The following is a 24,410-nucleotide window of genomic DNA, read 5'->3' as shown; positions in this document are numbered from 1 at the left end:
ATTATCTATTCGCGTTATGTAATTGCAGAGTGCACCATGTTCTCATTTACAGTCTTGGGTTTCCATGGGAAGGCTGACGACTGGAAATGAAACTTTCTTTATGAAGCAGAATGTAATACTGGCCTGTTGAAACTTTGCTTCATGAAAGTTTATTTGCTGTTGAGTTCATGGTTCAGAATTCAGTTGAGCAATTCTGTAAATACAATACAGATCATTTTAAAAGACTCTGGGCTCTTCACAAGGAAAAATCCATACTGCAGTCTTCCCAGTGCATTCTGAGAACAGGACAGTCAGGAAGCCTTCCAAAAGTATATTAAAATGCACAGACCTTCTTTTTCAGTATAATGCAGATATACCATCTACACACTATATTTCACTCTTATCCTCCAGTCTTGTCACAGGTTGTTCTCTAACAGTGTGTTAGGAAAATCAGCCATGTCAAATCATCTCTGGCTAGCTCAAGAGACAAGCAAACTGGAGGCCACATTGTCTGACCTCATTATTTTATCATTATTAAAACTTTACTTTTTTTTTCACACCCTTTCTTAATCATTTGAGTCATCAACAACTGTCCCTCAGCTCAACAAGTAGATCTAGATACTGTATTAGCATGGAATGTTAACCTTTGGCCAAAACCTAGTTCTACTGACACCACACGGGCTACACTGGATTTGGAAGCATTTCAGGCAAATGGATTCCTTCTCCTACTCCTTGGCTCACCTACACAAAACTAGGCCGCCAGTAAGTAGCACCCTTGCTATGAACAGTGATAAGGGAACTCCAGAACAGTTTATCTTTTGGAACTGGGAGCGTGTTTACCTTCAGACTTTAGTAAGGAATAAACTGGAGTTTATTTGTATATTCCCTCTAACTTGTATATGATGCACTTGTATTAATTTATGCAGCTGTTTAGTTATGAATGTTCCAGATGGATTGTAAGTCATCAGTATGTGCCTTGTCTTGTAAACTGTTATTGTAATAAATTAATATCATAATAAATTAGGCACGTGTCTGTCCCATCTCTTGTTGGAGATAAAAGCATGGATTCAGAAAGACACTCGTTTTCCAACACTAACATTCAGCAAAAAGCAGAGTATCCACACAGTTCACTACGCTGACAAGACTGCCTCAAACAAAAGGCGGTGTATCCTCTTAACTGTTTGTATGTTGGCTCATCCTTGAAAACATCACTGAACTCAACTGTAATGGGAATATCATGACATTTGTTAAACAGAATCACAAAAAGCAAACTCCTCCACATTTGGAATAGATGATTAGTTGCCTCAATAAACTTGCATATCGAACCAATGCTAAGTATTTGTGAATTACATGGCTTTGCATTTAGATTTTTTAAAACTCCTCTTTCATCTCTGTATTATGTAAATTGGATGAACAAAATATCAGGAAGCAGATAGACTGATGCTGCTACAGTTGAGCACCACGGTTTGATTAACATTTCCATTCAAGACATATATGCCAGGAATATTAAACTGCACTCTTTTCAGACAATTCACCTTAAGGTTTTGTCTGGATTCAAACTTATATAGGCAGGTGCAACTCCACTGGAATTTAACCCCCTATACAGGAATTTGCCCTAAAGTCGTCAACCACTATTAATATGAACCCCATTTTTGTTCCCTTTGCATCTGACACTAAACTGAGATGCAGAGGAACCTCAAGCTTATCTCGCATTCTACTACTGAACTTTTACAGACAGAAAGGTTTTTTTTATTATTGTTTCCAATGGGAAAGAGAAATAAAGCGGATGGTAACATCATATTCAGTATTTTCTATTTCACCGTTGCAGCTGAGATACCCAAAGCCTTGGCAGGCAATGCCTTCTCAAACACACTCCCTTTCATGGAAAATGTTTAATTCATTGTAAGCAGAACTATAAAAGGACCAGTCCACAATTTGTTGCTTTTCCAACCCTGCTACTCCTAACATTTCCTCTAACCACTGAGTAGGTGTATAGAAATGAGTATTCTCTCTCTCCGGCCTGCATTAATTAATCAATCAAAACCAGGTTATCCAAAGCAAAAAGCCTGTTAAAACATACTAAAATAAATTGCAACTGGTTTTAGAAAAGGCTGAAGCAAGATTTTGGTGAGGGTTTGGAAAGTTTTCAAAGCAAGAGGGTGCCAGGGTAGATAAGAGAGAAAACTTGGTGGTAAGATGAAGGGTCAGAAGATAAGGTACTGGGGCCTCTTTTGGCTTAGCCTAGGGACAGTCTAACTGAAGGTACTGGTGGTTGGCCACACCACTCTCTAGTTCAGTGCAGTCAGACTGATAAAACAGCTTGTGATTTCCCTGTAAAATGTAAAAGCAGATATATCACCAATATTAAAAAAAGCAAAAACCAATTCTGTTCTGAGAAACATTTTATGGCGCGTTGAAAAGGAGTACTGAAGGTTCTGACATCATTTCCCAAAACTGACTAGAACAATAGTGACTCACCAGCTGTTCCCAAACATTGACTACAAAATGTTTTAGTCACACAAACCACACTGTGAGGCTCCTTGATGAGACATTTTTAAACTTGACAAATCCACCCATGTCAGTGCAACACTTTCCATCATCCTTAGCAGGAAATGACCAGTTAACAAAATATTAGGAAATTAATTCTCTATTTGAGGAAGGGCTGGAGTTTGAAAGAATTGTATGTGATACCTCTAATTGTGTGTTGCAGATCTTCATGATTGGAATATACAAACTTGTTTCCCAGCACTTCAAAACAGTAAGGGATATTTACAACAATAGAGCATTTTCTAACCTTCTAATCAAGCACTGATAGATGAATTGCAGGGCATTTCCTGAGGATTAAAAAGCAGGTGGTCCAAACTGCAGTTGAGAGATGCCTTGATGGCCTTAATCCCTGGAAAATGCCTTGTTCCAAATTCTTTGTTGCTACTATGAAAACTGAGTACATAAGGAACACAGACGTAAGGATATTTTATTGCTGATATATTTACCCACACGACTATATAGAGCATTTGAGCATTAATGTCTTCTATAGTGGACAACTGAACTGCCCATATCAGATCTTGGCATTCCACTCATTGTTTCATACGTCTCTGACATGCCTCACTCACTAGAATTGTGCCTGTACTGAACAAGAACAGAAACTGGACCAGGAGATGCAGGCAAGTTCAGGAAGGATTACGGTATTTAATAATATAACCTAATTTTTTTACACCATAATTTTCAGAGGCATTTTATATTGAGTTTATAAATCATTTCAAATGTCACATCTTTTTGCATTAAAGATTCATTTGGAACAATGCCATGTTCAACTTCATAGACGTCTAATGGCACGGCTAAAATCTAATAACGTAACTAAAGCAGTGTTCCAGAGCACAAAGACAGATAATCAAGACGAGGAATATCATGAACATTTCACCATTTCTTCCAAAAAATTATCCTTGGATTCCCTTGTTCATAGTTACTAAATATGTATGGAAATGAATAGGGCCTCAACACAAAAAGTTAGGGAAGAATGTCTAGAAAAATGTGTACATTTCAAGAGGGAAATTAAGATAAGATTTATGCAATGTTAAACACTGAGTAGCTCGGCAGTGTAAAACTCTGATTCACCTGGCATCCACACATTATGCACGTGTTGGTGATGGCCTGTTGTATGTAAATGGACATATTCTACGGGGCTGTCCCAAATAAATCTGAATTTGGACAAAGATACTGCAGATTCAGTCAAACACTCATCTATAGGTAATCCTTCAGAAAGCTGAACCCGACCTTTTTTCTTTTTAGCTTTAATCTGCGTATGTGAGTATAGTGCTGATGAATGATGCTGGAGTGACAGCTATAGAGCGGGAAAGATTCTCTTTATCCACATAACAGGTACAGAATGGGCAAGCTTCCTCACATTGCCCCATCAATGTGTAGTAGCAGGAGTCCATTTAAGACTATTTTGAAGAGAAGTGAGCGGATAGATCAGTTTCTGTGTCCATTCAATACTTGGCCTCAGTGATAAGAAAGCTAATAAAAGTGCAAATTAGTGTTAACGATGGTAGGTTTTGTGAAATTTATTTTTGAGCACTGTTGGCATGTTCAGGGCTTGCATTCTAAAATAGCATAGTAAGGAAGTACAATACACTAGCTGACCAATGAGGTCTAATCTCAAAATGGTGCACAAAAATCTGACTTTGATAGACTGATTATTACTGAAAGCCTTCAAAGATGTATGATGTGTTATCAAGGGACTGTATGAAGAGTAGTTTGGCTGATAAAAATGGAAAACCTCTTCAAAACATAGTATGTGGCACAAAGACAAGAGGGAGAGGAAAAAACAAAGAGAACAGGTAAGAAAGCTTGGGGTGAAGCAAAAAGAAATGAGAAGAGAGGTACATGCAGGGGCAGACCTGTTCATAGTCCTAAAAGTGGAGACCATGAACATGACCTGGATGAGAAAGGTTACAGGAAGCAACTGCAGGGATTTTAATAGGGGAATTAAATGTTCTCTATCCCCTTACAAATCCCCTGATCCCAAACTGATAATCACTGATAAGAGTTTTACAGGATTACTTTTTTTTAATGTCCTATGTTAAAGCATCTCTGGGCTTGATTCTGCCTTTCCTGAATACCCAAATCTCTACCTGAAGCCAATAGCAGTTTTAGAGCCACAAGGAATGCAAAAATCAGGGCTTTTTTCGGGGGGAAATAAATAATTGTAATGAATTGGAAAAAGATACAGGGTCAGACAACGGAAAGTCATGGACACATTTCCTTTTTGGTTAGTTATAATTTCACCCCAGATATCTTGAGTCAGTTATAGACTGATAATGGCTTGTTGGAACTCAATCCCATTCTTAATATAGAAAAACCCTTGTCCTGGGTATCGTAAACACACTCTAAATCTCAGTATCTTGACTATATAACTTAGCCTGAAAACACTCAAAGTAATGAGGCTCCATGCAAGTGGTCAGTTGCAATGTTTATTAAGGTTTTTAAACATCTGTTTTTAAATTATAAGAACGCAGTAAAATTATATCTGGAATGTCTAAACCATCTTTTCAGTCCCTTTGAAGCCTAAGTTCTTGACACTGGCACAGCCACTGTTAAGTAAAAGATATACACTTTCCAAGAAAAAAGTACAAAAAACTACCAGGAGGATTGCAGAAAGTATCATTTAAAAATATGATCTTTGCCAGATTTTCTACTTGCCAAGTTACAGTTTAGAGTGACTTTTACTGCTGTTCTATAAACCCCTGAAAAAATGGGTTTATTCTGGTAAGTTTAACATATTAACTATAGCACAATAAGCAGGTATGACTGTAATACATGAAGTGGAAAGATATAATTGATTTGTCTCATAAGGAAGCAATACTGCAGCTATTTCCACTAAAGGTTAGAAAAATACAGGCATCAAAGAAAGATTTAAGCACTGGATATAGTACATATCTTACATTTTATTTTAAATATTTCTGTACATCAAGCACCAGAAACAAACAAAAACCCACACATTATATACGTTCAAATCCAAATATGTCAAGATGAAATTTACCTGGTTTACAAAACACCACAAAACATACAGGGTCACCTAAATTATTATTCTACTTATTTTGCCTGCATATCCCTCTCTTTAAAGTTCCCCCTTTTGTACACTCTCTGTTAACTTCTTTGGATAGTGAGATCTGACAGTAATGGCTGAGAATGCTGCTGCTGCTCCAAAAGAGGAGTTGCACTGGTATTAGCTGACAAGGATTATATGCAGGCTGCCATTGAGGTATTCTCACCTGTATAAGTTTAGAATCCATTAAGTGTGACTTCCTGTCTTCGAATAAATGATAGAGCAAGCAGAGGCTATGGTGCTGAAGGCCAGGATGGACAGAACCAGTCAAATTAAACACCTTGCCTGTACATTTGACTGGATGAAGGTACAAAGACCATCAAAACATTTAAAAACAGAAGTTTGTTTTATTAAATTATTGAGTTTAAAAAAACCCAGAAATAAATGGTCAGGAATACTTTCACTTCAACACAGAGTTCTTGCTGCAGTGATTTTTCCACCAGTGAAAGTGGATCATCTCTTGGTTTATGGCCACTGAAATGAAGCTAATCCTCTTCTTTCTCTATATAGGATTTTGTGCTAACTCGTGCCCATATTGGCCCTACCCCCTAGCCAAGTAGCTATCCCATTGCTGATACTCACTGTCTTCTTCACTGCTCCGCTTGGGCAAATTGCCTCACACACAGAGATTTTTTTTCCATCTGCTCTGCACCTTTGCTTTTCCTCTTCATCCTTACCTTTTGGCTCAGGAAATCTTTCAAGAGCATGAGGACTCTCTCTATCATTACTCTTATCCTGTCCTTTGCCTTTTTGTCTCTTTTTCCTGGTCACACTGTCTGTCTTTTTCTAAGATAGAGGGCTCCTTTGCTTCTTGTCCCTGTATTTCTGGTACATCTTTGTCATCTCTCTCTCTTTTTTCTTCAAATGTTCCTCCTTTTCTCTGCATTTTTCCCCTCTTTCTCTATCACTGTATCTGTCTTTGCCATTTCTTATTCCGCCTCTTTTCTCGTTCCCTTTCTGAATACTTGTCCTCTCCTCCTTTCTCTTTCCTACCTTCTTTGTCATATACCTTCTCTCTCTCTCTTTTCTATCTTCCCCCTCTGCTTGTCCTCCTGCTCATTCCTCTTTCTGTAGTGATCTTTACTGGATGATCCCCATATCTGTGTCGGTCTTCTTTTCCCTCCAGTGATCCTTTCCTGGTTTCTATCTCTTCTCTCATAATCCCTTGCCTTGTGGTGCTCATCTTTTTCTCGTCTACCTGTTCCACTCTCTCCTCTCCTAGGACGATTTATATGGGGTTTTGTATGGTGACTTCCCTCCTCACTGGAAGATTCTGATGAGTTGGAGTGTTTCCGGCTCCTGTGATGTTTGGAATCCTCCTCATTGCTCTCAGAGCTGTCTCGATTTTCCTTCTTTTTAGAACTAGCTCTGCTATTTTTATGATCATCATCACTACTATCACTTTCTAAGGTCACTGTCCGCATCTGGGTTATCCTCTTCCTTAGCAGGGGTTCTAAGTCTTTGTCTCTCATCTGGACTTTTGTTTCTTTGGATGGATTCATCTGAATTAGTGATAGATTTTTCTTCCTTTATCCTAGATTGTTTTTTGTTGTTGGGGAGGGGAAAAAAAAAGATATTACTAGCCTGCAGCGTCAAACTATTCTGGAGTTTGTGGACTTCTTGTTGGGACTTGAGCAACACTGTTAAGAAGTGATGCAGCTTGAAAATTCTAAGCTGTCAAATCTGGTCTATTGTTCCAGTCTAATATTCCAACTCTGAGCGATTTGTATTGAAAGTGTGCATTGGGTTCTTTGGTCCTGTACATGTCCTAGAAACAGCAGCTTTGATTTTCACCATACTGAAAAAGCAGGGCTTGAATTTCAAGAATGAGTAGTTTTACAGCCATATCATCCTTATTAAAGGACAGGACACAGTTTGTATCCTGGTACTATTATCTATATGGCACACCCTTTTCCTAAGTCTCTCACAATCCTACCCATGCCACATAGTTCTATATAAGGAAGAAGAGGATTTTTTTTTAGTGTCAGAGTTACAAATACAACTCTCATTATTTTAGTAACAGCTGTAAATTGAACTCCTCATGCTAAACGTATGTCCTCATAAGACACTACAAGTTTTAAATTGCAACACAATATTCCTGACTCTTTCTGCGCTTGTTGGCTAGGATCTCACTTTTGTGGTTAAACTGACACTAGCATCTTGCTACAGTTCTAACTTGTTAAATATAATAAAACAGGAAACGTAGGACAAACTTTCAGATATCAAACTTGGACAAGGCCCCAAAATGTTGCAATACCTCAGTCTTTTTGACTGATAAAGTGTATCTTAATGCCATATCCCGCATGTCTGTTTTTCACTAATCATGTAGCTACAGCAACAGTCTGTGGTAAATACTTCTTGGGAATCAGTGGACCATCTGGTTAGGCTGAAAGTTTGATCCATGGTTTAAAGCAATGGTTATCCTTGGAAAAATGACTAAAAATTACACTGCAGTATTCCATAGTTATCCTCTTTCAATGATCTTCCACATCTAAATGATGAAGTTTATAAATCAAAGGTGAAATTTCTATTTGGCAGTGCTGCAAATTCTGTCTGACATCTGAAAATCAACATGTTTTCTTTCCATACCTTACACCAGTTTAATGAAAAAATCCACAACTCAGCTGACAGTTTTGTTGGATTCAGCAGAACAGATTCCTACTTGTCTTCCCATAGATTAATTAGCTCTATAGGACTCAGAGCAGCAAAACTTGTTTCTAGTAAATAATTATGGTCTGAACACCAGAAAGCAGATACGCTAAGAAACCACCATTCTGAAAGTCACTTTTCTGAACATAACTGCTCTTAAACAACTGCAGTTTCAAACTGAGAGAATTGTTCAAGCAAATACAATACCAAGTGGGTTAAACACTACTGTCATTGCTTCATAAGCCTAGCTAAATCAGACAGTAGCATATGGATGGCTTCATAAACAGGCAAATGTGAAAAGCACAGTTCATTTTACTATTACAGAAGAAGAGTTTTGTTGGTACTCTTAAGATATACATTTGCTGGTGAAACTTAAGTCTGATACAGAGCTGCTTTAGAAGAGCATACTGTTGTGGCAGCTGGTCCTTTAAATCTTAGAGTGACAAACACAGTAGCCCTAACTTGGCCATTTTATATCCGACTGATGGAGGTTGCTGGTAAGTATGTTGACCTCCTGCTATGTTTTCCCCTAGTTTTCTCTATTATTTCTGAGGTGGTGGCCCAGCCTCACAATAAATGCAGGCCAGAAGTCCTGTCTCTCAATAGGATGAGTAGCTCTAAAGAGAGAACCTTCCTCACTTTAACTAAGAACTGATTTGAGACTCCATTCAAATTCAGACTCAAGAAGCCTCCTGACTGAAGGTAAGATTCATAGTTTTAGGATACAGAACACACATCTGATCACTGAGGACTTTCTAATGTCCCAACAAATTAGTTTTAACCTGGATGAAGAGCTTGAGTCGTCAATTGTTGCTATAAAGCTTTCAGTAAAAATTAAAAAACCCAGAGACGACTCAACTGTGTTCTTTCTATACTGGCCCAAAATCACAGCGCCATTTAATTATTTTGTTGTACACAGCACATGTCAAATTTAAAATATTCCCAATGGACTTGCTTTAAATTTGATTGCTTTCCTTTTGTCATAAGTATTAAGCAAATCAAGAAAACTGAAGTATTTTTTCATATTTATGGTTAAATGCTGCCAACTACAAAGACAGAGACTCATGCGTTCCAGTTTTCCAGTGAATCATAAAATGAAGTTGCACAACCATGAAATATCATTATCCACCTGAGCCCAAAACTCACTCTCTCTTGCTCTGCCTCCAGTAGTAAAGCTTTTGGTTTAATGGGGCTTATTAAAATTATACGTTAAATGAAAAACTAGCTTAGAATAATGCTAGAATGTATTACCAGTATAAGTATCTCCTTAACCCTAACCCTTCTCCTATTCTATACTTTCAACCCAATGATGATGATTTTTCATTTTCCAAAGGATGGTGTATGTCGACTCTCGATAGCAAGCTCCTCCCCCACCTGTGCTTTGGTACTGCCTTCCTTCTTACTAGGATTCTACTGACACTGGGAATTATGAACAGCATGAAGAAACTTTACATATAAAGTCCTTCTGGAACTATGTCCTACCTGGCTTCACGGAGGCTGCATTCGGGCACCTCTTCTTCCCCCATTGTCTGGTTTAAAAGATGTCTGTAAAATCCACTGAGATCCTTCTGTTTGGTCACATCCAGGCATGCTAAGGGAAGCAAAAATAAGAATGATGTTACAGTTTCATGAACATTAACCAGACCTTATTTACATATGTAAACCTGTGATCCAGAAAGAGATGTTCACGACATTGAAATGTAGAAGAACTAGGTCTACGAGACTTGATTATTTTCCATTCTAGTTATGCTGGCTACTGCTTTAAGGCTAAAACAGTTATTTTAATCTCTGGGACATGTGACTTTAATCTGGCATGAGAATTGCTACTATGTTGCTGCAGACTCATCCTAAGCAACACTGACTCACTATTCTCCCTTTAAACAGCTGCCCCTTTCCAGGCGCAAAATCATGCAACCAGTACTGATATTGTGAGTGAGGTTCTACTCTATTCCTCATATCCCATAACTATCTGCCAGGGCAAACTACAGTCACAAAGTGCACTCTCATTCAGTCCAGTGTGTTACTCTCTGCTCTTCCTTCACAGTAAGTAGTTATAATCAGGGGCAGCTCTAGACATTTTGCCGTCCCAAGCACGGAGGGTACGCTGGTCCCGCGGCTTCGGCGGACCTCCTGCAGGCATCCACCGAAGCCGCAGGACCAGTGGACCCTCCGCAGGCAAGCTGCCAAAGGCACTCTGCCTGCTGCCCTAGCGGCGACCGGCAGAGCACCCCCCGCTGCTTTCCGCCCCAGGCACGCGCTTGGAGCGCTGGTGCCTGGAGCCGCCCCTGGTTATAATTCCATACCTTTAATCACCATGTATTTTTGACAGCTTTCCACGCCTCCACCTTTAGTCTGCCCTCTCTTTGTCCATTGAGTTGGCTGTACAGTTTTGGAAGTCCTACCTCCCTTTCCAGGGCCCCTAGGGATAGTTTTAACAGATGCATTTTTGGTGCTATTGGCCATTTTGAAAAAAAAATTAAGATGTATTTAATTTATCCTTATTGGAAATATTAAAAATAAATTAATGAATATAGATTTTGTACCTTTTTTCATCTTAAGAGGGAAATACACTTTTTATTCAGTTAGTTTTACTGGCATAGGAAAAAAGGAGATGCGTTCACACACACACTAGTGATATACAAAGAAAACAGAATGGTTACATGTGTACTGGGCATAGTGTTCTACAGCCATCAGCCTTCAAGTTGTCCAAGAAAGTTTTATATATAATCAAAACATCTCAAAATCTTTGTAGAGCTATGCACAAAACTATTATTTTTGTCGATTTTATTTTTCATCTTCACATTGAAGCAGCCCCAAAGAATTAATTTTTCTGTGCTTATATAAAACTTTACATGGTATAGTATACCTTGTACACAAACTGTAACACGTAGCACTCCTCTCCTACCACTCAAACATTTGGTTTTGTTTTAATCAAAGAGGAAAAGGTCTAGTGAATTAAAAATAACAATACAATGTTTGAGAGACAAGATGGCTAAAGTAGTATCTTTTATTGGAACAATTTCTCTCACCAACAGAAGTTGGTCCAACAAAAAAAATATTACCTCACCCACTTTGTCTCTCTAATATCCTGGGACTGATACAGCTACAACAACATTGCATAATACAATGTTTAAAAGATATCCTATCCTAACTTTTTTTAAAATTACCATTGGCTTGTTTTGAAAATTTTGCTTAAATAAATTAATTCCAAAACGTGCAAATAAAAAACTATAAAAACAGTTTACAGGGATATAATTTACAAAATGTGGAGAAAGTTTAGGCTCCAGAGACTATCAATATCATACAAATCCTTCTTTACAGAGGTGGGCTAAAATTTAAAAAGAAAAGTCATAGCTTTTTAACTGATTGAAGGCATAGATAAAGGCGGCAACTGACACGCCCACTCATCCTGCCTGTCCTCATGACTACCCCTCCAGGTGCAGCCTGGGCAGTTAATTGGCCCATCTAATCACCTTAACCTCTTCAGATCTTATGTGAGGTGGACACCCCATCACAATGACTCAAGTGGACAATCCTCCTTACCTAGGGAGGGAGACATGAAACTGTTGAACAGGGGCCAAGCTGTTTGAGAAAGCCTGTTAATTAAAGCCTGGTATACCATTGGCATAATCAGAGTTTGAAATACTGGAACTATGCCATGACAGCAGGACAACGGGGCACTGCTGCTGATATGCCAAGAGTATATTTGTGTCTTTGTTTCCCACAACTTCACAATACTTTAAGAACATAAGAAAATAAAGTAAAGTAAGAAAGTAAATAAGGAAGTGTTATTTACCCCTTCTCATAGCACAGAACTAGAGGGAACCAAATGAAATTAATAGACAGCAAGTTTAAAATGAACAAAAGGAAGTATTTCTTCACACAAAGCACAGTCAACCTGTGGGACTCTTTGTCAGAGGATGTTACGAAGGCCAAGACTATAACAAGGTTCAAAAAAGAACTAGATAAGTTCATGGAGGATAGGTCCATCAATGGCTATTAGCCAGGATGGGCAGGGATGGTGTGCTTAGCCTCTGTTTGCCAGAAGCTGGGAATGACCAACAGGGGATGGATCACTTGAGGATTACCTGTTCTGTTCATTCCCTCTGGGACATCTGGCATTGGCCACTGTCGGAAGACAGGATACTGGGCTAGACTGATGTTTGGTCTAACCCAGTATGGGCCATTCTTTTGTTCTTATGTAGAAGACAGACATTTTAGATATTAACTAAAAAGTCAGGAAAAGAGCGCAGGATAGAGTTGGAGGACGTGTTTTTAAAAGATAACTAAAAAGTCAGGAAAAGGGGCAAGGGGAGTGCAGGTATCAGACTTGTTAAAATACCACCCTGGCTTACACAGGAAGTGAAAAAGGTTATAAAAATTAAAACAAAACAAACAAAAACAATATATAACAAAGGGAAGAAAGAGAATGTTGATAATAATGAATAAAAATTAGAGGCCAGGAATTGCAGAAAATTATAAGATTTATAAGGTTCGACGGGGACAGGTGAGCAAAGCTCACAGGTAAGTGGGGAAACAAGACCTGGGAGATGAGTTGGACAAGGAGGGAGCACGGGCTATAATGCAGAGAGGAAGGAGGGTCAGGGCAAAGCTGGGAGGCAAGATCAAACCAGTATCTTAGATGCCTATATACAAATGCAAGAAGTATGGTTAATAAGCAGGAAGAACTGGAAGTGCTAATAAATAAATACAGCTATGACATTATTGGCATTACTGAAACTTGGTGGGATAATACACACGACTGGAATGTTGGTGTGGATGGCTATAGTTTGCTCAGGAAGGATAGACAGGGGAAAAAGGGAGGAGGTGTTGCCTTATATATTAAAAATGTACACACTTGGACTGAGTGGAGATGGCATAGGAGACGGAAGTGTGGAGAGTCTCTGGGTTAGGCTAAAAGGGGTAAAAACACGGGTGATGTCGTGCTGGGAGTCTACTACAGGCCACCTAATCAGGTGGAAAGAGGTGGATGAGGCTTTTTTCAAACAACTAACAAAATCATCCAAAGCCCAAGATTTGGTGGTGATGGGGACTTCAACTATCCAGATATATGTTGGGAAAATAACACCGCGGGGCAAAGACTATTTAATACGTTCCTGGACTGCATTGCAGACAACTTTTTATTCAGAAAGTTGAAAAAGCCACTAGGGGGGAAGCTGTTCTAGACTTGATTTTAACAAATAGGAGGAACTTGTTGAGAATTTGAAAGTAGAAGGAAGCTTGGGTGAAAGTGATCATGAAATCATAGAATTTGCAATTCTAAGGAAGGGTAGAAGGGAGTACAGCAGAACAGAGACAATGGATTTCAGGAAGGCGGATTTTGGTAAGCTCAGAGAGCTGATAGGTAAGGTCCCTGGGAATTAAGACTGAGGGGAAAAACAACTGAAGAAAGTTGGCAGTTTTTCAAAGGGACACTATTAAGGGCCCAAAAGCAAGTTATTCCGATGGTTAGGAAAGATAGAAAATGTGGCAAAAGACCACCTTGGCTTAACCACGAGATCTTGCGTGACCTACAAAATAAAAAGGCGTCATATAAAAATGGAAACTAGGTCAGATTACCAAAGGATGAATATAGGCAAACAACACAGGAATGCAGAGGCAAGATTGAAAAGCAAAGGCACAAAATGAACTCAAACTAGCTATGGGAATAAAGGGAAACAAGAAGCTTTTTATCAATACATTAGAAGCAAGAGGAAGACCAAGGACAGAGTAGGCCCACTGCTCAATGAGGAAGGGGAAACAGTAACGGAGACTTGGAAAATGGCAGAGATGCTTAATGACTTCTTTGTTTCGGTCTTCACTGAGAAGTCTGAAGGAATGTCTAGTATAGTGAATGTTTACGGGAAGAGGGTAGGTTTAGAAGAGAAAATAAAAAAAGAGCAAGTAAAAAATCACTTAGAAAAGGTAGATGCCTGCAAGTCACCAGGGCCTGATGAAATGCATCCTAGATACTCAAGGAGTTAATAGAAGAGGTATCTGAGCCTCTAGCTATCATCTTTGGGAAATCATGGGAGACGGGGGAGATTCCAGAAGACTGGAAGGGGGCAAATATAGTGCCCATCTATAAAAAGGGAAATAAAAACAACCCAGGAAACTACAGACCAGTTAGTTTAACTTCTGTGCCAGGGAAGATAATGGACCAGGTAATCAAAGAAATCATCTGCAAACACTTGGAAGTGGTAAGGTGATAGGGAATAGCCAGCATGGATTTGTAAAGAACAAATCGTGTCAACTAATCTGATAGCGTTCTTTGATAGGATAATGAGCCTTGTGGATAAGGGAGAAGCGGTGGATGTGATATATCTAGACTTTAGTAAGGCATTTGATACAGTCTCGCATGATATTCTTATAGATAAACTAGGCAAGTACAATTTGATGGGGCTACTATAAGGTGGGTGCATAACTGGCTGGATAACCGTACTCAGAGAGTAGTTGTAATGGCTCCCAATCCTGCTGGAAAGTATAACAAGTGGGGTTCCGCAGGGGTCTGTTTTGGGACCGGCTCTGTTCAATATCTTCATCAACGATTTAGATGTTGGCATAGAAAATATGGCTTATTAAGTTGCGGACGATACCAAACTGGAGGGATTGCAACTGCTTTGGAGGACAGGGTCAAATTCAAAATGATCTGGACAAATTGGAGAAATGGTCTGAGGTAAACAGGATGAAGTTCAATAAAGATAAATGCAAAGTGCTCCATCTAGGAAGGAACAATCAGTTTCACACATACAGAATGGGAAGAGACTGTCTAGGAAGGAGTATGGCAGAGAAAGAGATCTAGGGGTCATAGTAGACCACAAGCTTAATATGAGTCAAAAGTTGTGATACTGTTGCAAAAAAGCAAACGTGATTCTGGGATGCATTAAACAGGTGTGTTGTAAACAAGACACGAGAAGTCTTCTTCCGCTTTACTCTGCGCTGGTTAGGCCTCAACTGGAGTAGTGTGTCCAGTTCTGGGCACTGTATTTCAAGAAAGATGTGCAGAAATTGGAGAGGGTCCAGAGAAGAGCAAGGAGAATGATTAAAGGTCTTGAGAACATGACCTATGAAGGAAGGCTGAAGGAATTGGGTTTGTTTAGTTTGGAAAAGAGAAGACCGAGAGGGGACATGATAGCAGTTTTCAGGTATCTAAAAGGGTGTCATCAGGAGGAGGGGAGAAAACTTGTTCACCTTAGCCTCCAATGATAGAACAAGAAGCAATGGGCTTAAACTGCAGCAAGGGAGATTTAGGTTGGACATTAGGAAAAAGTTCCTAACTGTCAGGGTAGTTAAACGCTGGAATAGATTGCCTAGGGAAGTTGTGGAATCTCCATCTCTGGAGATATTTAAGAGTAGGTTAGATAAATGTCTATTAGGGATGGTCTAGACAGTATTGGTCCTGCCATGAGGGCAGGGGACTGGACTCGATGACCTCTCGAGGTCCCTTCCAGTCCTAGAGTCTATGAGTCTATGAGAAGTAAAATGATAAAGGAGAAATCTATAGCCAGCAGATTAAGGACAATAAGGGTTTTTTGGGGGGTATATTTGGGAACATAAAAAATTCTTAAATGGTATTTGTCCTTTACTAGATGAAATGGTAGAATTGTCAATAATAATGCAGAAAAAGGCAGAAGTGGTTAAATAATATTTCTTTTCAGTATTTGGGTGAAAACAAGATAATGTAATCATAATATAAGATGATAATAAACACTTTCCATCTAATAGTAACTCGGGAGTAGGCTAAACATCAGCAATGAATGTTAGACATTTTAAAAATCAGCAAGTCTAGATAACTTACATTCAAGAACCGGCAAAGGAGCTTGCTGGACTGTTAACGTTAATTTTAAATGTGTCTTGGAACACTGAGGAAGTTCTAGAAAACTGGAAGAAAGCAAATGTTGTGCCAATATCTAAACAGGGTAAATGGGGACAACCAGATAACTGTACATCTATCATCAATCCTGGGCAAAACAAAATAATGGAATGGTTGTTACGGGGACTCTATTAATAAAGAATTAAAGAAGGATAATATAATTAATGCCAATCAACATGGGTTTATGGAAAATAGATAATGTCAAACTAATCCTGATTTAGTTTTTATGAGATTACAAGTTTGGTTGATAAAAATAAGAATGTTGATGTGATATACTTAGACTTCTGTAAGGCATTTGGCTTGGTACCATATGGACATTTTGATTAAAAAACTAAAAGAGATAAAAATCAACATGGCACACGTTAAATGGAGTAAGAAGCAGGCTAACTGACAGGTCTGAAAATGGAATTGTAAACAAGGAATGTGTTTCCAGTTGGGTGTCTCAGGGATCAGTTCTTGGCCTTCTGCTATTTCACATTTTATCAATGGACCCTGAAAAAAAAAAACCCAAATCATTACTGATAAAGTTTGCAGATGACACAAGTTTTCAGGAGTGGTAAATAATGAAGGGGACAGTCACTGATACAGAGTGACCTGGATTGCTTGGTAAACTGGGCTCAAGCTGAACATAAATATACACATCTGGGAACAAAGACTGTTGGCCACACTTATGAGATGCGGGACTCTATCCTGAGAAGCAGTGGCTCTGAAAAAGACTTGGGGGATCAGGGGATAATCAGCTGAACAGAAGCTCGCAGTGTGATCCTGTGACCAAAAGGGCTAATGCAATCCTTGGATATATGAACAGTGGAACCTTGAGCAGGGACGTCACATTACCGCTGTATTTGGCACTGGTACAACCACTGCTGAAATACTGTCTCCAGTTCTGGTGCCCATAATTCAAGAAGAATGTTGATAAATTGCAGAAAGTTCAGAGAAAAGGCACAAGAATGATTAAAGGATTAGAAAACCTGCCTTATAATGATAGACTCAAGAAGCTCAGTCTATTCAGTTTAAGAGGTTAAGTGGTGAGTTGTTCATAGTTTATTAAGTACCTATATGGGAAAAAAATGTGATAACGGGCTCTTCAATCTAGCAGACAAAGGTATGACAAGATCCAATGGTTGAAAGTTGAAAGCTAGACAATTCAGTCAACAAATTTTTAAGAGAGAGTAATTAACCTCTGGAACCCTCTACCAAGGGTCATAGTGGATCCACCATCACTGGCCATTTTAAAATCAAGACTGGATGTTTTCTAAAAGATCTGCTCTTGCTCAAACAAAAATTAATTCTGGGATGTTTTATGGTTGTATTATACAGGAGGTCAATTAGATGGTCACAGTGCTCTGTGTTGTTGGCTTTACAATCTATAAATACACGGGTGTAGTAACATTTCTTTATTCCTCTGTCATTAAAACTTTGTACAATTATTTAATGGCTTTATTTAGAATCGTACTAATAGTAAAAAAAAGAGTATTTCCCTCTTAAAATACGGAAAGACATGAAATCTACATTAATTTATTTTCAATATTTCTAGTAGAGAAAAATAAATTTAAAAATATTTCCTCTCCCCTATGGCACATGTCCAAAAATGATAGTTAAGGGGCCTGGAAAGGTTGGAAAGGATAGAAGAGACACTCAAAACCATGCAGCCAACTCATTGGACAAAAAACAGGAGAAAATAAAAGGTGAGGGCAGAAGGCCTGGAAAATTTTCAAAAATACATGGGATGGTTAATCCCATCTCAGCACAGGCGGTAAACTAAATGACTTATTGATGTCCCTTCCAGCCCTACATTTCTATGATTACTACTACAGAACCTCATCTACAGCCTAATTCAGAGACCAGGATCACACCTATGCATCACACCCATAACCACTATCTTTAACAGCAAAAGGCTACACTTTCCTTTTGAGGGAGAGGCATATTGGTTCAGCATAAATCTCACCCTCCAGTGCTGCTTCCTTTTTTTTCTCTTTCCTCCTCCTCAGCCCTTTCTTGCAGTTTCTTCTTATAGGCTGATGTCACAAAGGCCTCTTGTCATCAAACTCTCCCCCTTCCATTTCACGCTCCTTCTGAATTTTTTTTTTCCATTCTTTTTTCCTGCTCCTGCTTTCTTACTTCAGCTGCTTTGAGGATATTTGGATGTATTTGGGCTAAGGTGGGGAAAAAAGAGTAATGAGATGGAATCAAAGTGGCTGAGAAAAGACAAATTAGAGCTGATGAGTACACCAAACAAAAAAATCAGTTTTTAGTGGAACAAAAATGGCAGTAGTCAGCCCAGCTAGTTTATACTATTGCCACTGCTGGACAATGATCTCAATGAACTAATATAAACATTTTCAGCTTCAGATCATGGGAATTTTCTCCTCGTTAATGAAACAGCTGCATTCAACAAAATCTGAGCCTAGCTTCAAGTAGTGTACAGCCGCTCAGATTGAAATAAAATGCTTTCAGTACAACCTTTCTTCCAGCAGTTTTCCGTCTTGTGATAGTTCTCTCCCTCTTCAACTTGCTATAAGGGAATGGGATGCATTCTTCATTTAGACCTATCGTAGCCTGACAAACACTCCACATTTTCATTATTGCTCATTGCATTTGGTAATGATTTGTCACAATAATTCAGCCATTTTCTGGAATAAGGAACTGGGCTGTAGAAAATGGTTCACATGTTACAGATGAAATATAATGACTTTAGCTTCTTGACAGACCCTATAGCAGCTGACTAGCAAGAGGCACACAGTGTAAACTCATTGCTACAAAATTTGGTCAGGTGCTCAAAGACAGCCCTTCCTCCATTCAGTTGGGTTGCCTGATACTAATAAAATAATAATAATAGTAGTAGTAGTAGCAGCAGTAGTAGTATTGTTGTAGCGACTAAAGGCTCTATCAGGATTATCCTATTGTAACAAGCTCTCCAGAAATTCATGTGGTCTTTGTCCCACAGAACTTATCGGTGGGAAGGTAGTATGGAGCCTATTGTCCTCCCAATCAATGACAGAAGGAAATGGGACTAGAGTCCTGAAATATTTGATGAACAACCAGTTTTACAGCACCTTACAACTATCAGTCTTACATCACCACAATGTTATATAACACAATTTTGAGCACAACACACGTGGGCCCTGCTACAGAATGCACAACCGGTTACTAAGATACAAAAAAACATAGTAAAATCAGTTAAATAGCCATGGTTATTCTTAGCATACAGAGGTAACACAGACAGCATACATTTTCAGTTATGGACCTTTTTGTCATCTTTTCCTGAGAGTACTTTGGCATTGCTTTCTTTCTTCTGCTGCTGCATTCATCATAAATACTGTCATATTCATACACTGTGGAGTCTTCTGCCAAGGCCTTCTGAATCTCAAGTTTGGTCTTAAAAAAAAAAAGAGAGAAACGACCAATGAAGCATGCAATTTTAAGCTTTTAAAATTTTGTATTAATATATTTTGCTTTAACTAGATTAGCTCATGATATTAATCTAGGAAACTGAACATAAATTCACCATGACTTCATATACAAAGTCTTTTGTTTGGTATCAGAGCTAAAAATAAGAGTAATTATAAGAAGAATGGTATTTATGAAATAAGGAATAGAGTACAATGAGAAAACATAATAATTACAGCAATTAAGCTATTATGGATCCTGCTTAGTGGAGAATTACCCATCGAATAATATTTCTCGCTCAGATGGATTTTTTTTAAATAAATACAAATAATAAAACGTTTAGCCAATTTGTCCATCTATTTTTCTACATTGTTTTACTCTAAATATATTCCTATAGTTCATCTACCAAACTTATCCTGCACACTTTACCTCCTATAAATAACCTTGTATTATGTTTTGGCTAAGTGTAATTGTTTTCCTATAGTTGGGTCTCTCTACAGAATTATCATGTTTCTCCTGGATAACTTACCCCTGAATACAATACAATATAAGACTCATTGTTGGCAAGAACTCCATTATACAAGAACTCATCACTTTATCTTCTTTAATTTCCCTAAAATATTACATTCTGCCTCCAAAAAAAAGTTGTTTAAAATATTCATTCAATAAAGGACTACATTCTACGCACAGAAAAAAACGCAACTTCTCATGGTTTTACGGTGTGTGTATTAAGTAAGTCGTCAAGTTTTATTGTGTGTTGTAAACTATATTCAGCTCTATGGAAACTTCAGTTACAAAGTTTGCATCAGGCTATTTTTCAACTACTCTTGGACACAGCAAAGAATCCCAAGAACAGTCTTGTTCAGATAAGTGGAATAATTTATTACACCTCGAAAAACGTGGAAGCTAAAAATCAGCCTTTGTTAGGAGAAAGACTCCTACTTCACATTTGCTAAATTGGAACACCAAAAATTAGAACTAGAGAATTCTAAATCTGTTTTTAAAGAAGGTCTTGCATTGTAGATGTGATGTAGAAAATCCCCATATTTGAGCCAATTTTTAAACATTAGTTCTAAACATAAAATAAACCAATTTCTGCCATTTTTTGCTTCACAGCCTGCTGTGCAGTAACACAGAACCAGCTTTTGCGTATGTATTTTCTTAAAAAGTCAAACAAACAAAGACCATTATTACTTAGCTATAATTTCAGTTCTCTAAAAGTAGATTACTATAGATCCCCACTCTTAGATCCTTATGGCTCCTACAATGATTTGGAAAGCACATTCCCAATGGATATAATGATCCAGATGCCTTATAATGTGTACCTTTGACCTAGATCATAAACGGGTCAGTCCTACTACAACTATTCCTAACTTTCAAGAGTGTACCTACATGAAAACCTAGAACTACAAATAGTAAATGACACTCTCTATAAGGACCTGATCACAGTAAAAGTACAATCTTATTGCAAATACTTTTATCTGACCTAGCTGCAAATAACAAAATTTGAAGTATGTTCACATTTCAGCCATTGTATGAGGTAGAAAAGTTGTACATAATGTTTGTGCATACATCACAGAGCCTAACTGGGTTGGTATTAATGAATTCTGGGAAAATCTGAGGACAGAATACCCAAAGGACTTGCCCACACTGCAGCATGTGTGGCAATGCGTTCTGGGATGTACTGCTGCATGGAGAACTGGGAGTAAAGGGGACTGACGATAGTTACAAATGCATCGTTAAGAAGGGAGTCTTCTTATCCACACTGGAAAAAAACCTGTGTGCTGAAGTGGTTACAGGATGACAGCCAGCCTAGGTTGCTGGCAAGGGTAAAACATTGTTAGCTGGCATGCTTACTAATGACAACCATTCCTTACTTTCTTATATGCATGAGGACTCCCACACCCCAACTTACTTGCTTCATTACTTGCTTTTTTAATGCTTCTCTTTGTAGACTCTCGCCCACAGATGTCTGTTAGAAGAGAACATTATTAGCAATAAAATCAGATTATTGTGTTTACATGTTATACTAGGTGTTATTTTTCTAACACTATAATAATCCATAGCTTAGTTTTTTAATAAAGTGGTTTCATGGTATTATAATTTTTACAGCTTTTTTCTGAAGAGTCATAAGAAAAACTGAAAATTAATTAACAAACATACAACAGATCAGTGCAGTTGTGCCATGGAAAGAAACTATCTCAAATCAGTGTAGAAATAATAATCAGTTTTATAACACAATTTCAAAGAAAATTACCTCACAAAAGAACAATACAATTTAGTCCAATTCAACAAAATAAGCAATCTCTGCTCAAGAGATACTTGGAAGTCCCATGCCACGGGGCGCTGGAGCACTGATTGTGTATGTGTGTTATATATAAAAAAAAAAAAATTATCTGTGTTGAGGTATATTAGCAGAGTAGTGGTGTGAGAACCCAAGACTGAAATAGCAAGGGGTAATTCAGATCACACTGAAATGCACTGGCAGTGATATAGACGAAAGCTTAAACCATGACTACTCACACTATGATTCTAACTAATGCAGAATCAGCCCCTCAATTTCCTTAGCACTAAACCTCACTCCGTTTTTGCTACCAAAAAAAAATTGTGAAAAATGAAACATTAAAAACCCACACTTATATTAAGTAGTTAGAGGTCTGGTCTCCCATCAATAGATTAACCTAATTTCTATTAACATTAGGGAGCTGTATGTGAACACTGAAGGATAAATATAGCTCAGGTTTTTTAAAGGTTAAAAGATTTCTAATGGCATAAAACGGGAAGGTCTTTGGTCAGAATTCACGTGGCCTATGAACTCATCAGATCTGCAATTATGGACACACTATATTTAACAATAAAGTTATAGGAATTTGCCAATTTAAAGGTAACAATTAAAAAATTTTGTCATAATGATCATTATACTAATAGTAATACCTTGAATATAAATACCAATGAATTAATTTCCTGATACAATCTCTGCAGATTATGCTAATTGATCTTTTCTTGCTTCCATTCTTCACATCTATTTTTTGCTGTAGACTAATTAGTGTCCACTAACAAGCGGACACATAACCACAGTAGTTTTGTGTATTTGTACCTCCATAAGCTATGTGCAAATAAATTTTCCATGGAATCACAATTACACAAAACTTGTGCGGTTACACATATGTTCACACACACACCCCTATATATATATATACGCACACACACACACACACACACACCCTTACCTCACAATACCCTATAAGTATTCCTACACTTATGAAACAGTTGTTTTGATTAAGCCCTGAGCTATGTTAGTAGTGTTGCAATTTGAAGACATGAAATGCCCCTGAGTCTGAACTACGGTCATGTTACAATAACCATTTAATCCATTCTTTTATTTTAAACTTTTCAAGATTTCTAATATGCCAGAAAATAGCAGCATTAGCCTTCCGTAGTTTAAGAAAACACAACATCCACTGCTGAAAATGTCAAGACAAATACAACTCTCTGTTTTCTAATCATCATATTTTTAACTGTAAAAATGTCTTAGTCACTGTTGTCTTTTTAATTGAATCTTCCCCCCTCCTCAAAAAGTAGATAATATTTTGTTCGTTAAACAGATTCATTAAAGAGGACATGGCACTTTGCCTTGTTTATGTAGTCAGGTATCAATTAGCAGTCTTTTCCAGGGGGAATACTGAAAAAACCCTCTCTTTGCATTTTGGCAGCTGATTTTTTCAATAATGCATGAAACATGCTCAACATCACATTTTTAAAAAGAGCATTTGTGTCATCAATCCCTAATTAAAAAAATGAAATGAAAAGTTTTCAGCAGGTAGAGTATATACGGATACCAGTATGCACTGAGGAAAGCCAAATAAATATAGCACACGCAAATTCAAGCAGATCCGCTGATAGATGCAGTTTCTGCTTTCATTTGGTGCTTGCAAAATAGCAAGGTGCCATGTCCCTTGTTTCATATGCTGTTGAAATCATGTTAACATGGAAAAAAGCTGAGTGCTGTTTCTCAACATGGAAAAAAGCTGCTGTTTCTCAAGCTTTGAACAGTATTCAGTATATCAAATAGAGATCTCTTCACTAGCTTATTCCAGTAGCAAGTACACATAAAAAGAACCGAACTTTTATACTTTTTTTGTATCCCATCTCTATAACTAACCAACCAAGGCAATATCTCTGAAAAAGCCCCTGATTGTTTTCTATAGCACAGTAACAGAACCAATGGACCTAAGGTACTTGTCAATATTTTGAAGACTGAATACTAGAACTCATATTAATTTACCTGTACTCTTTTTTACAAGCTTTCTGCTATAATGTAACCTACACTCAGGGAAAGAATACTAAAGCGGAAGGAGGCTTAAACCATTCAAAATATTCTTTTCAAGTCCCCAACCCCCCCTCAATAACTAACTTCCTTCAATATAAGTGACCATATTAGACAAATAGAAGAGGAAGGATTGGAAAAAGCAGCTCTGAAACACTGCACATTCTAATGCTCTATTTTTCTAAAGGTTGAATAATGTGTATGGAGTGGGCCTTGGCAGGAGAGAGAAAAACCTAAAGTTATATCCAGTCTTCAAAAATAGTAAAACCTGTAAAGTTGCGTAATAAAAATAAAGCATGATACACTTTTAGGGAACAAACAGCAGTGACTCCAGGATGGAAATCTGAGGATTACAGTTAACCCTATCATTAAGAGGCAGTTCTCCTATCTAGCAGTGGATAACCTAAGGTGTGGAAACAAACCACAGTCTAGGCCCAGGGCTCATGAAGCTGAGCATGGCTCACAGACAACAATAATGCACTTATTTTTAGGAGGATTTCAAACCTACTGCTGTTCTGCCACATCCATTGGTCAATTCACAGAATTACTGCAGTGGAGCCATCTGCCTTGCACTCCTGCCCAAA

The 24,410-nt window shown here is 38.0% G+C and overlaps 1 protein-coding gene across 1 annotated transcript in view; it reads right to left on the bottom strand.

Moving 5' to 3' along the window:
- Positions 1–4,939: 4,939 nt before the first annotated feature.
- NSRP1 (nuclear speckle splicing regulatory protein 1) overlaps positions 4,940–24,410 on the bottom strand; it is a 38,001-nt gene continuing 18,530 nt past the window's right edge. The window contains 18 exon segments of the mRNA XM_030536307.1: positions 4,940–6,247; positions 6,249–6,337; positions 6,339–6,382; positions 6,385–6,520; positions 6,522–6,593; positions 6,595–6,674; positions 6,677–6,717; positions 6,719–6,996; positions 6,998–7,121; positions 9,719–9,827; positions 18,058–18,079; positions 18,081–18,148; positions 18,151–18,196; positions 18,198–18,253; positions 18,256–18,265; positions 19,357–19,418; positions 19,421–19,487; positions 21,415–21,471. Of these exon segments, the coding sequence (XP_030392167.1) occupies positions 6,178–6,247; positions 6,249–6,337; positions 6,339–6,382; positions 6,385–6,520; positions 6,522–6,593; positions 6,595–6,674; positions 6,677–6,717; positions 6,719–6,996; positions 6,998–7,121; positions 9,719–9,827; positions 18,058–18,079; positions 18,081–18,148; positions 18,151–18,196; positions 18,198–18,253; positions 18,256–18,265; positions 19,357–19,418; positions 19,421–19,487; positions 21,415–21,471 (1,431 nt within the window). The 3' untranslated portion in view covers positions 4,940–6,177.

Source organism: Gopherus evgoodei, chromosome 17 (genome assembly GCF_007399415.2).
Source record: "Gopherus evgoodei ecotype Sinaloan lineage chromosome 17, rGopEvg1_v1.p, whole genome shotgun sequence".
NCBI classification, from domain to species: domain Eukaryota; kingdom Metazoa; phylum Chordata; order Testudines; family Testudinidae; genus Gopherus; species Gopherus evgoodei.
This window is presented reverse-complemented; position numbering and strand designations above follow the sequence as displayed.